The sequence below is a fragment of the Ambystoma mexicanum genome, chromosome 7q (genome assembly GCF_040938575.1).
Source record: "Ambystoma mexicanum isolate Mex_15411 chromosome 7q, UKY_AmexF1_1, whole genome shotgun sequence".
Lineage (NCBI taxonomy): Eukaryota > Metazoa > Chordata > Amphibia > Caudata > Ambystomatidae > Ambystoma > Ambystoma mexicanum.
Genome location: NC_090941.1, coordinates 1122888681 through 1122901180, shown reverse-complemented (window position 1 = coordinate 1122901180; position 12500 = coordinate 1122888681). Strand labels below are relative to the sequence as shown.

The window sequence follows — 12500 nt, the reverse complement described above, 5'->3', positions numbered from 1 at the left end:
ACCAAGATAATGGCAACCCTTGCAGAAGTTGTGAGTTTCTCTAAGAAAACAGCGGGCTTCAGCCTACTGGGAATTATTAACATCTATAAGCAAAGGTTGGTTGCAATGTTTCTGTTTGCCTTGGAAGTCTCCTTTTCTGACTAGTGTGAATGGGCAGATGTGACAGAAGGTGTGATATGGAGGAGAATATTAGGTCTCTCTAATTATACACCCATCCAGGCCATCCGGTTAGAAATGGGGCTGATTTCTCTATCTACCCAAATTGATCATACCAGAGAAAAGCTCTATATCACAATAAGGTATGCACAGCAAGGCTCATTACTGCACATAGTACATGAAGGGCTAAAGGGAGGAAATATGGGGGCCCTGAATAACTTCCAGAAAATAATTCAGGATATTTTTGAGAGAATTACTTTTGTCCCAAAATGGGAATATGGTGAAGGGGCAGTGCTGAAGTCCCTGAAAAATGCCTTGGAAAAGTGGGACTGGGCCTACAGTAATGACAGGGTTGCTGAATTTGGCTCATTAGGGTCATTTGCGAAACTACCTTTCCTGTATAAAAAACCTCAGTTCTGCTTAAAGTTTATGCCCTCAAAGGTCAATTGGAAAATCTTCCTGGATATGAGGTTAAATTGTCTCAATGTTCTGGGCGTACGGGGGGGCCCGGAGGAAAGGAGAATGTGCAGACTGTGCTGTAACGAAAATGAGAAAGAAACTATAAGACATGTGCTCACCTGCTGTAAGAATATGAGCTCCATTTATGAGTGATATTTTGAAAAATATTTAGAAAAATATGAATTTGATCTGACTTACATTGCCAGTGAAAGGTTTTGGCTGAGATGCCTAGCAGGGTGGAACAGGCGCCTAATAATTGCAACAACCCAGATATGGAAGGTGGCGGATCTACGCCTTAGGCAGTTTGAAGAAAATGTGAAGTTACTAACAGAATTACACATTTTTCTTCTTTCTGAGTTGGGGTAGTATTAAGTTACAATGTTTCTATTATGGTCACCCTTTGTCTAGAATATGAATAGAACGCGATTTAGATATACTCAGGAGCGATGGGTGTTTGGTTGGTTTTATTCTACAATTAGTTAATGTAAGGAGGGTAATTAATTTACTTTTTAAAAATGTATAATATTGGTGGTAAATCTAAATGCAGGTACTATTTCTCGTGTATCTTATTGACTAATGAGTATGTACTTTTCTATTTCTCTTGTTCCTATTTAAGTGTTTTGTGTATGATTATTTCTTTATTTCTTGTGAAAAGTTCTTTTGAACTAAAACACAAACTGTAACTCATGTGAGAGTAGTTTGAAATCAGTAATAGAGTTTCATTAGAGTTAGGGAATTGCATTAGGACTTAGTGGGAGTTGAGGATGGCAGCATGTGTTTATATGAGTGGGGGGCTACCACACAGAAACCTTCATTGGCACGCGTTCATATGGTAGGTGAGAGCGTGCAAACACATTCTTTGCCACATCTCATTTTTGTAGGTGGGAGGAGAGAATGGAAAAATATTCTTAGTCACATGTCCATTTAATCGCTGGAGGAGAGAGCAGGCCAAAACAGAATTAGTTCCATGCTATTTTGTGTAGGGAGCAGAGAGCACACCAAAGCATTTTTGTAACACCTCATCCTATACACGCAGGAGATAGCACAGCAAGGCATTGTTGGGTGCACATCATGTTTGTGGTTAGGAAGAGAGCACAACATAGCATCCTTTGTCATATGCTAATTGTACAGGTGTAGAAGGGACCATGTCAACATGTTATTAGGCACATGTCATTTTTAAAGGTTGGAAGAGAGCACCCCCAAAGCATTCTTACTCACACTTCTTTTTATAGACGTTAGAGAGGAGGCCAAACTACTCTCAGACGCAAGACATTTTGGTAGTTGGACAGAGAGCATGCCAACACATTCATAGGCACACTTTAATTTTAAATTCAGAAGGAGACAGCATGCCAAAGCATTCTTCAGTGCACATCATTTTTGTAGGTGTGGTAGAGAGAACATGACAAAGCATTCTTTGTCACACATTCATTTCATGCACTGAGTACAGAGCATAACAAAGCATTCTTTTGTCACATGTTCATTTTATAATCGGAGGAGACAGCATGCCATAGCATGTTTAGGCACAGAGCAATGTTCCCCTTCTAGACCCCTGTGCTCCTCTGCCACCAACTCTCTGCGTGTAAAGCGTTTTGCTAAACAGAGAACAGAGGGCAGGAGTTCGATGTCTTTCCTCAGTTGGCTACATTCTATGGATTAGTCTACCCCTCCCTCTGCGTCTTGAGCAGGACTTCCCTAAATTCTGTAAGCTTCTCAAGACTTTCCGCTTTACCTCCTGCTTCCCCCCTTCTCTCCTCTGCTAATCTCACAGTTGCTTTGATTGGGTACCAGGGCCCTTGTGCATCCTCCGGGCCCTGACCTCCCACACTCAATAGCCCCCAGCTTTTGTCTATCCTCAGCACTTGCCTCGGCACACCCTCCATCTCCTGGAGGCTGGCATTTATCTCACCATGCACTTCATCTGTTGCTCTCCCGGGAACGTCGGCACCCCAGCACCTACTCCCACTGCCCCACACCTTCTGCACTTGCATGTTCTGAATACTCACAAGGCATAGTAAGTTTGTGATTTCTTTTTCCCCTCCACTCTATTTAATTTCTTTATGTTTACTAAGGTCTCTCATTTACATGTCCCCACCCTGATGCCATGTAAGCGCTTAATAATGTCATGTTTGTAGGTGGAAAGAGAGCACGCCAAAGCATTCTTACTCATGTTCTCGGACGCTATGGTTACAAGTAAAACCAAAAACCTCCAGAAATTCACCAGTTATGGTAAGCTAAGCAACCAGAACTTGTGCCACCACCATGCCACCACCGTGCACTCCTAAGACTAACACCCAGGAAATGAAAGAGGACATCACAAACGGCATTGATGACATCACTGATGACATCGCATATTAAATTAATGTTAATGAACAGTCCCTACAAGGGGTGGTGTTTATAATGTTGGCAACAAGATGTTAGGGGTGATTGAGAGACATATCATAAAGTACTTAATGTATTAAAGAATGTACTCATGTAAACAAAACATTATATTTGAGTGTTGTTGTTAAAAGAGGAACCTAATTATACATACATATGGGCAATGGTTCCAGCAATGCACCATATAAGTACAATATTTTTAATATGGTAGTTTCCGATAGTAAAATGATAAATGCTACGTTAGGAGAGTTTTGAGTAATGAGTAATGTTAAACATGAATAAATAGGTAACAATTGAAAACTTACCGTACACACACTTAACACACACTTCTGTTCATAGACACATACATATAAAAACCCAGAATATATACAAATTAGAGGCATATAGAGGGAAACTAAGGAAAGGAAGAAAGAAACAATAGCACCAAAAAATGACAATAGCATTAGAGTTAATCATTAATTGTGAGTTTGAGGTGTGCATATTACCCCATCTATGTGGACTATGAGCTCAGATTAAACTCTAAGGAAAATACTTTAATAACATATAAAAAGATTCATGTGTACATATATAACACCTTTTACATTTTGGAAATACTTATTGTCAGTAAAATCAAAAACACGATCCTAATCATGTTAGTAAACAAAAACAAGTGGCCCATATATGTGATGCAATTTGTGATGTCATCAATGATATTTGTAGTCTCATCTTTCAAGTCCTGGTGTTAGTCTTAGCAGTGCAAGGTGGTGGTATGAGTTATGGTTGGTTAGCATACCATAACTGGCAGATTTCTGTTTTTTCAGTTTTACTTGTAACCATAACATCCTTTTAACAATATGTTTTTATAGAAATGCATTGGAGGGACAGGGCCTCCATGTCCTTGTCCTGTACTCCTTTTATCATGTGTATTCTGTGTTATTTTCTAAACAGGAGTCCAGGTGGGACTCCTGGCAGTGCAGCTCTTCCTCTTTTTGGTTGTGGTGAACAGACCATTGGGATACACTTACGGCACCCATGGATGGGGGTACAACTCAGTACCCCTAGTGTATGTTTTTGGCACCAGGGGACCACTCCGGTGTTTATAGTGTGCAGTACAAATATCCTTTATCATTAACATTAACCTGTGTGTGGCCCACAGAGCAGGTTATGGGCTGGTGGCAGCTCCATGCTGAATTTGACTGGTGCTCTGAGCATCCCCCTTTTTGGGATACCCAGGTCCTGCCATTGGAATCAGTTGATTCCTGGTGGGAGACAAGATGGCCCTGGTGGCCTCTTGCTTTCCATTGCCTATTACCTTGTACCTGGGATGCCCTGACTCTGTACCTTCCCCTGACTGGCTGTTGGGTGGCAGTTCCATATATGGTATTGTGAGGAAGTCTAGGCCAGGCTGCTGGATCCTTCCCAGTGACTGTATATTGTGGGTACACCCTTTAAGTGGGACCTGGGTGAATGGAGTGTGGGACCAATATAAACTTCATGTTATGGGTGTCTGGTTTTTGGTGTGTGACACAATGACTGAGACAACCTGCCAGAAACTGGTATGAATGCAGTGTGGAGTGCTGAATGGCTGGGTGCTTGTCCCAATCCACATTCCTTGTTGTGAGCTTCTGGATGGAGAAGAATGGCCTGAATGCACACTGATCCTGATTGGCTGCCTACCTGCTGAATGCCCTTCTGAATGATTGTCTGCCTGAGCTTGGCTGAGCAGTGTGAATGACCGACAAAACAGTATATCTGGGGACCTCTCATTTACCAAAATTGTTCAGAAGCTGAAGTCGAAACTTGATGCTTACTCACAAAGCCAAGTCGGAAGAAAAATAATTTCTGCTGCTTTCCTTCAATGCAATCTGAAAGCTGTTGTGGCTTTGAGGACTGATCCAAAAGAAGAGCTGGCTAGGAGACCTCTTCCCGAGCTATGAGGGAACATCGTGCACCAGCTAACGTTCCCCAAGTCTCCCTGGAAGTTAGTCTTTGAAAGGCTGCTGACCAGAGACAGGGACCGCTGAGTAATCTGAAGTGTACCGCCAGGACGTTGAGGCCGTCGATGACCATTCCCATCGACGAGGTTCGGAAGACCACTGTAACCTCGTCGACCGGAGCCGCAACACTCCAATGCCTAAGACACTTTGAAATCGAGGACTCCCTTGCTCATCACTGTTGACAGCTTTGCCCCGTGGGAGGAAGTCAAGGTGCTGATGAACCGAGGAGAATCAGCCGGTGGGTTTCCCATCACCCAAAGTGCACAAAGACTCTGATGAAGATCCTAAAGCCAGCCCTGGTCGAATCCCGATCCCTGACGCCAAACGCTGACGAACCAACGCCCTTGCTGGGCCTACTTTCTTCATTGACTCTTTGCGGCAACAAACTATTGTCGTCGAGGCGCACTGCATGCCTCATTTTCGCAGAATGTCCACAATCGATCGTCGATGAACACTGCAAGGACCGAAGCAGCCACCTCGACCACATTGTTCACCCTTTTCTTCGAGGGATCTCGATGATCCATGGCTCCTGCCTTAAAGGAAGTTCACTCAAGAAGGATCCTTCGATGATCCAACGTCGAACTCTGCTAAAACAGGTACATTTGGGTAGTAGAACCCTTTTAGAAGAAACCAAGACTATATTAAACAATATATAGACTGGGCTTGTTGATACATTCCATTTGCAGGTTGCCCAGGTGGGGGGATCCTCACACAGAACTGTGTCTAGGGGTAGGGACCCAGTATTCGGCCAGCTGTTTAACCCAACTTGTCTTCTATCTCATGTCTATTGTTGATTCACTTTACTATTTGATTTGTATGCCTTTGAGACTGTCAGCAGTTGGTGCATTTTAATGGAATCAAGAGTCAACTGTGGTACCATATAAATATTGAACATATTTATCATTATAGTATTGCCTGTGCACAAAGTGTGTTATTCTATGTGTATATAACTTGAACCTTATTTATATGAAGAACTGTGTTCTCACTAACATAGTGTGTGGACATTGCTTTGTGGGAGTTTGGGGACTGCACTGTACTTAAGAACCTGCCTGCATCACTGTTGTGAGTAAATAAAGAACGGGCCGCCTTTAAGAGGAAGATGGCACGCAATTGTGGGAGGGAGCGGGAGGAGGGAGGAAAGGGAGGGGCACAGGGAAAGGCACGGCAGTCATGGAATGAGAAGAATAAAGGAAGGTTGGGAACAAAGTTGGCACCAGAGTCGTCAAAGCATGTGCGTGCCGGGGTCCAAAGGGGGGCCAACAACTGGCGATGAGGCTATGTGAAATGAGGGATGCATGAGCCTTACATTGGAGCGGTCACGACCTACGGCCAATGATCCCAGAGAAGGGACCGAGGATCCCAGCAGTGAACAACGGAGGGCTGTGTGTGCCCAGCAGGCAGATGGAGGTCCGGAAGCAGAAGCCAGCAGCACACTGGAGACAGATGCCGTGGACGTGGCGCTCCGCACCGGACGGTGTACAGAAGACACCCAGCCCAGCAGCCCGCGCTGGAGCGCGAACACCTCAGGAAGGTGACCAGGAGGCAATGTGCCCAGCAGCAAGGTGACGGGACGAGCAAACCCAGTAGAGACCCAGCCCAATAGTGAGAGGGAACGTATCCCTGCCGGAGGCTGGCTGGTAAACCGAGCAGCAGAGAAACAAGCTGAGTGAAGGGCAGAAGGTGCCCTGCAGTGGAGTTTGCAGAGGCATGGAAGGGGGAGCATTGGTGAGCCCAACAGAAGAAGAGACTGAGAAACTCACAGCCGAAGTGCCCTCAACCTGTGTCACAGAGAAGGAGGGACCCGGTGAGCAGAGGAGGGGACTGAAAGCCTAGTTGAAGAGAGCCCAGCTACAGCGAACAGCATCAGAGGCACGGCGGAAGCAGGGAGCCAGCAGAGACATCGGGACCCCTCCACCCACCCATGGGTGCCAAGGTGTATGCACTGCCCACAACCCAGGGGGGAGAGCAAAGACTGCCCCTAGAGGATCCTAGAGGATCCACAGTGAACTGCAGAAAAAAAAGAAATCACTAGGGACACGAGCCTGAGGTACACCCAGAAACATGGGGCAATAAAGCCATGCAACCAGACAGCACCGGCCTACAACAAACCCCAGACCAGCTCACTGGAGCAATAAGGCCCACTGCAGGAGCCTCTGCCTAGACCACAGAAGGCTCGCCATGGAGGAATACACCGACCACCAGCACAGCGACAACAGGGCAAGGCCCAAATACGGATTGCCCATCAACACAGACACTGCTGATAACCACAGATGAACAGCACACTACAAGAATACACGCACCAGCACCCATGAACAGCAAGGCACCAATGGCCCACTGCGCATGCCCATCAAAGTAGCCACACGAGGAACAACAAAAGTGTAGTATCCAACGCCTGCCTGCAAACCTCCCATCTTATGTCACATAGAACAGAAACCGGAATATTTTAGCACACGCAAGCACCCTGGGAATATTATAGCACACACACAATCCCTGGGAATATTATAGCACATGCACAATCCCTGGGAATATTATAGCACACGCACAATCCCTGGGAATATTATAGCACACACACAATCCCTGGGAATATTATACCACACACACAATCCCTGGGAATATTATAGCACACGCACAATCCCTGGGAATATTATAGCAGGCCGCTCTATATTAATAACCAGGAAAGTACGCAATTTATGGCCACAAATTATGGATATGATTGGAAACAGATAAACACATTGATTACAATTATGAAGGTATTAGATGTTTTCTCATTACTCCACATTTTAAAGACCTGTCTACCTGTCTACCCGCGCCTGCGTGCGAGACGCCACGCTACTGAAAACCAGACCCTCACACCGGTGCTAGAAGCACAGGAATAAAGCAACGCAGAAGGCAGGCACCAAACTGTTGCACAAGGTCCTAGGATGGGCAAACAAGGCCCACATCGCGGCTCGAGGTGAGACCTGCAACCTCACCCACCCCGGACTGGGAACCCTGAAGCAGCACCCACGCTGCAAGCTGCTCAGGAAAACAGGGGAGAGCACGCTGGCAAAAGAAACCAATGCCAGGCCATCACACCTGCAAGTCACATGGCCACACCACGGAAACGCACCCTAGCCCACTCAACCATCAACATGACGGAATATGTGCAAAGCGCGACAGATGCCGGCGCCCAGACCCCTGTTACTGCTACATCGGCCTCCTACGACCTTATCATACAGAAACCCAACCCGTTCACCCTACACCCGCACCACGACCAAAGCCAAAGATGGGAGGAATGGGTCGAAGAATTCGAGGACTTCACACGGGCACTAGGAGACCTTGACCCACCAAACAAAATGGCCATATTCACCAACCTAGCAGGAAAAGAGATCAAAGGGATCATGAAAACGATCCCCACGCAGGATAGAGACACGTACCAATGTCTTATCGCTGCGCTCAACCACAAACTGATAATAAATACCAACAAGGACTATGAACGCTACGCATTCAATCAACGCGTGCAACTTCCACATGAATCCGTCAGGGAATTCGTCACCCTTCTCCAGAAGAAAATAAAGTGCTGCGACTTCGCCAACTTCAATATTGAGGAGGCAATACAGCTGGGGACCATAGAAGGGTACATCTCGTCAACGCACAGGAAACACTTTCTCAAAAAGCCTCCGCCCTAACAAAAAACTCTATCTGGCAAGAACGTATGAGCAAGTGCAAGCACAGAAAGCCGCCATCGAAAACAAAACCAAATGCAACTCCATTACGGCCCTCACGGTAGGATGGATGGAATACTCCAGGCCCACAGGACCCTGGAGGAGGAGAAGAAGACTCAGACACCACCAGCACTCAACCCCGAGCAACGCACAATGCAGTCATTCCCAGCCATAGGACAGAGATGTCGGCGATGTGGCCAAGACGACCACTTTAAGGCGATGTGCAGAGTGGGGCTGCCTACAAACTTTGCACGCCAGCCAGCACCACCACCAAGCCTGCCCAGACGACCCGATCAATTAAGTGGGCCCAACGAGTGGCCAATGTACTGGAGGACCCAGGCACCACCGCCCCAAACAAGAGACCAGATATGACTGATAGCACGGCCAGATGTCAGGAAGACTGTCGAGGTCATGGGCACCTACCCACCCAGACCGGGTGGGCATTAACACCAACTCTACCCAGAAGTAAGTCGTCCAAGGACGTATGGACCGGGGCAAGTATACAGCACACAAACCCCGACCGTCCCATGAGATGCTGTAAGTCATGCACACACCCAGGCCCCCACAAGATGTCGTACTCGGGGGAGAACGTAGAAACCACAGTAAACGTCAGCAACAGGCAACGTTACCACACAGGAGAGGAAGCATACCCCCTGGACAAACACCACCCGACATAGTCCAGTGGGGAACGGCACAGCCGGTACAGCCAAAAGGGTAGTCACACTGCGACCCAACACAGAGAGACGGAAGAGTACCCCCCACCATCCACATGATACAAAGCCCCGCTATAGGGAACAGCCGCCTCAGCCATCGGGAGGCACTACAGCGCGCCCTCACCAACATCCACTATGGATCATTCGAAGTCACCCAGATGAAGGACCGCACGCTTGAGCAAGATGTGGGAGAGAGATGGAAAGCCAAAGAAAGGAAATTCCGTGCAGATCCCCTCCTAGACACAGGGGACAAAGAACAAGTGCTAACAACGATAAAGGACCATAGTGAAAGGACGACAAAAGCCCCCCTCCTCCACTAATTATACCTAGAGGAACCTGAGCCGATGAAATAAAGAATGATCGAGAGGGAAGGAGCAGAGAGCGGAGAGACATACTAAGCACGAGAAAATGCGGGCGAGACCCGTGAGACGCAGAACAGGCCCCACTGAATAACAAAGAGACTCTAACGGCTGATCAAACGGATGTAGCCCGGGAAGTCTCATATTAAGCGAGGGGGAGGTGTTGTGAGTGAATAAAGAATGGGCCCCCTTTAAGAGGAAGAGGGCACGTAATGCTGGGAGGGAGCAGGAGGAGGGAGTTAAGGGAGGGGCAAAGGGAAAGGGAAGGCAGTCATGGAATGAGAGGAATAAAGTAAGGTTGGTACCAAAGTTGGCTCCAGAGTTGTCATTGCATGTGCGTGCCGGGGTCAAAGTGGGGGCCAACAATCACCTCCTGAGAGCTTAAGCTTGATTGCTCGTCCATAGCTACCTTATAGAGCATCTTGGCTGCGGTGCTCTGTGCTAATACTCTGCCAAACAGAGGGCTGGAGTACAGACAACCCCCTCCAGTCTTTACACCCTTAACAAAATGTTTTCACTGAATATGTATATAACTATGTGTGTGCTTTATAAAGTGGAAACCTAGCACGGGATAATTATTGTTAGCATTAAACCAGATGTATCAGCCATATTCAATGTGCACAGAAATGAAGTGGCCATGAAATGAGCTTATTGTTGTGTTCTGAAATTCATATTTTACTTTTGTGTATCCAATAGAGTTATTATGCTGGCAAGATTTACATTGGAACTCCACCCCAAAAATTCCTTGTGATGTTTGACACCGGATCATCCAATCTCTGGGTCCCCTATGTGGGCTGCAACAGCACTGTCTGCTGTAAGTATCTTTTGTGTGTCTGAGCCACAATTCCTGAGAGGCAGAGACAGTCCCTGGTGCAAATGGTGAGATGCCCGGAGAGTGCTTTCCTTGCATCCAATGGGAAGCATTGAAGGGAGGTGGTGGCAGCACAGGGAAAGGTGATGCACGACATGGTGCCTATTTACAGATGGAAACTCAATGGAATGTGGGATGTAGCTGACAGGAAGATGAGCACACGGCTGAAAGGTTATGGTGGTGTGAGTGCAGGAAGCATGGGCAAAGGCACGTGGGGTCAGGACTTTTCTTCGTAGATCATTGATTGCTGTGCTTGACTCTCTAAGGCTTGGAAGGGTGAAGAGCTCTGTATACTTTCTTGAATGTTGAATGTTGGGGTGTGGTCAGCTCAGATGGATGTCAAGGGCTTGGCTAAAGGCTCTCCATGAACCACCCTCATCTCTCCCCGCCTGGCAGCTGTCATGTACGATGGTTGAGTGTGTGTGTGCACTCCCCAGAGAAGGTGGGGCAACAATAAGCCATGGCCAAACTATGTCCATGAAAGGAAATGTCAGTCTACGTGGCCTTTATGGACCTAACATCCGCTTTTGATCTTGTGGATCACCCACCCTTATGGGCAACAGTAGCAAACAGGGTCATGTCTGTGGATCTTTTAGTCACAGTTATCAGTACTCAGCAGTACTCAGCGGGGAAAGATGCAGGAATGAAAGGAAGGGGTCAGAAGCACTGGGTGTAGGGAGTGGAGCGGCAGAATAAACAGTATTAGGGGCGATCTTGAACCTTGTGAGTGATATTGGGCTACTTTCTTCAAATCAGTGTTTGAAGTTCGACATGTCGATTACTTTTATTGCGGGGACAAACCGGGGAAAGGCTACAATCAACCAGGAGACCATTCATAGGAGAATGATCAGCTGATGCAATGCATTGCTAAATGTCAGAATAAAGGGTGAGCTATCCAGTGCAACCAGCTATCACTATTGTTATCCCCTATTTTATAGACCATATGGAATGAAGTTTGTTATGATTCATTGGAACCTGGCACGCTAGATGATTGGATGTTTGTTCCACCAGTCGTTGGCGAGCTAGTTGACTGAGCGAATGGCTAGCGAGAGATGGTTAACTGTGCAGAATCAAGATGACCGTGGCATTTGGAGGCGACACATTCATGGTGTCAGCGTATTTATAAAATCCAGGACCATCCTGACAATGGAATAACCACAGTGTTTTTTTTAAAAAAAACATTGCAGATTGTGAGAGCCTGTGAAGATGTGTTATGGTAGATGAACTGTTGTGGTCCACTTGAACAATTCTAGTATATGGATCTTATTCAATTGAGGAGATACTATCGAGTTTCAATACCCCTGAAGAATGTGAAACAGAGCGTTTTGACAGAAACATGTTGGGTTTAGGCGTGCACTGCATCACGTTTGAAAATACTGAAATCTGAATATCAGGTTTATCTCTGATGTTGATATATGTTTAGACAGAGATATAGGTAATGAAATCATAATCCTATTTTTGATTGTAGGTTGTCCTTGTGTTGGTATTAGTTAGAAGTGTGGAAACTTCTAAAAATTGTATATGCATATGTGTTTCATGATGTTTTAGGCAATTGTGGTTTTTTCTACTGGATGAATTAGTATATCATATAATAACATGTCTTTTTTTATAACTGTGTTGTATGTTTTCACACTAGTTAATGACAAATCGCCTTATGCATTTATATGCAGTGGAGTATGACAAGCGTTGTGTCTTAGCACCTGTCTTCCTTAATCGAAACACCAATTTCTTGAACACAACCATGGGCAAAATGACACTGGAAACTCCAGAGAGAAGTTCCAGCAGTGTGGCTTTGTTAAGTTGTGCACGTGATGTTGCACTGCTGACTTTGACACTGGATGCTCTTGTGTATGTGTGAACAGGGTAAATAAAAAAACGATTGTGAA

General features: G+C 46.2%; 1 protein-coding gene across 1 annotated transcript in view; it reads left to right on the top strand.

The window, feature by feature from the left end:
- The window catches only part of LOC138528207 (pepsin A-like), a 195076-nt gene that overhangs the window by 24259 nt on the left and 158317 nt on the right, over nucleotides 1-12500 (top strand). The window contains exon 3 of the mRNA XM_069639664.1: nucleotides 10440-10557. Within this exon, the coding sequence (XP_069495765.1) occupies nucleotides 10440-10557 (118 nt within the window). The remainder of the gene's footprint in view (nucleotides 1-10439; nucleotides 10558-12500) is intronic.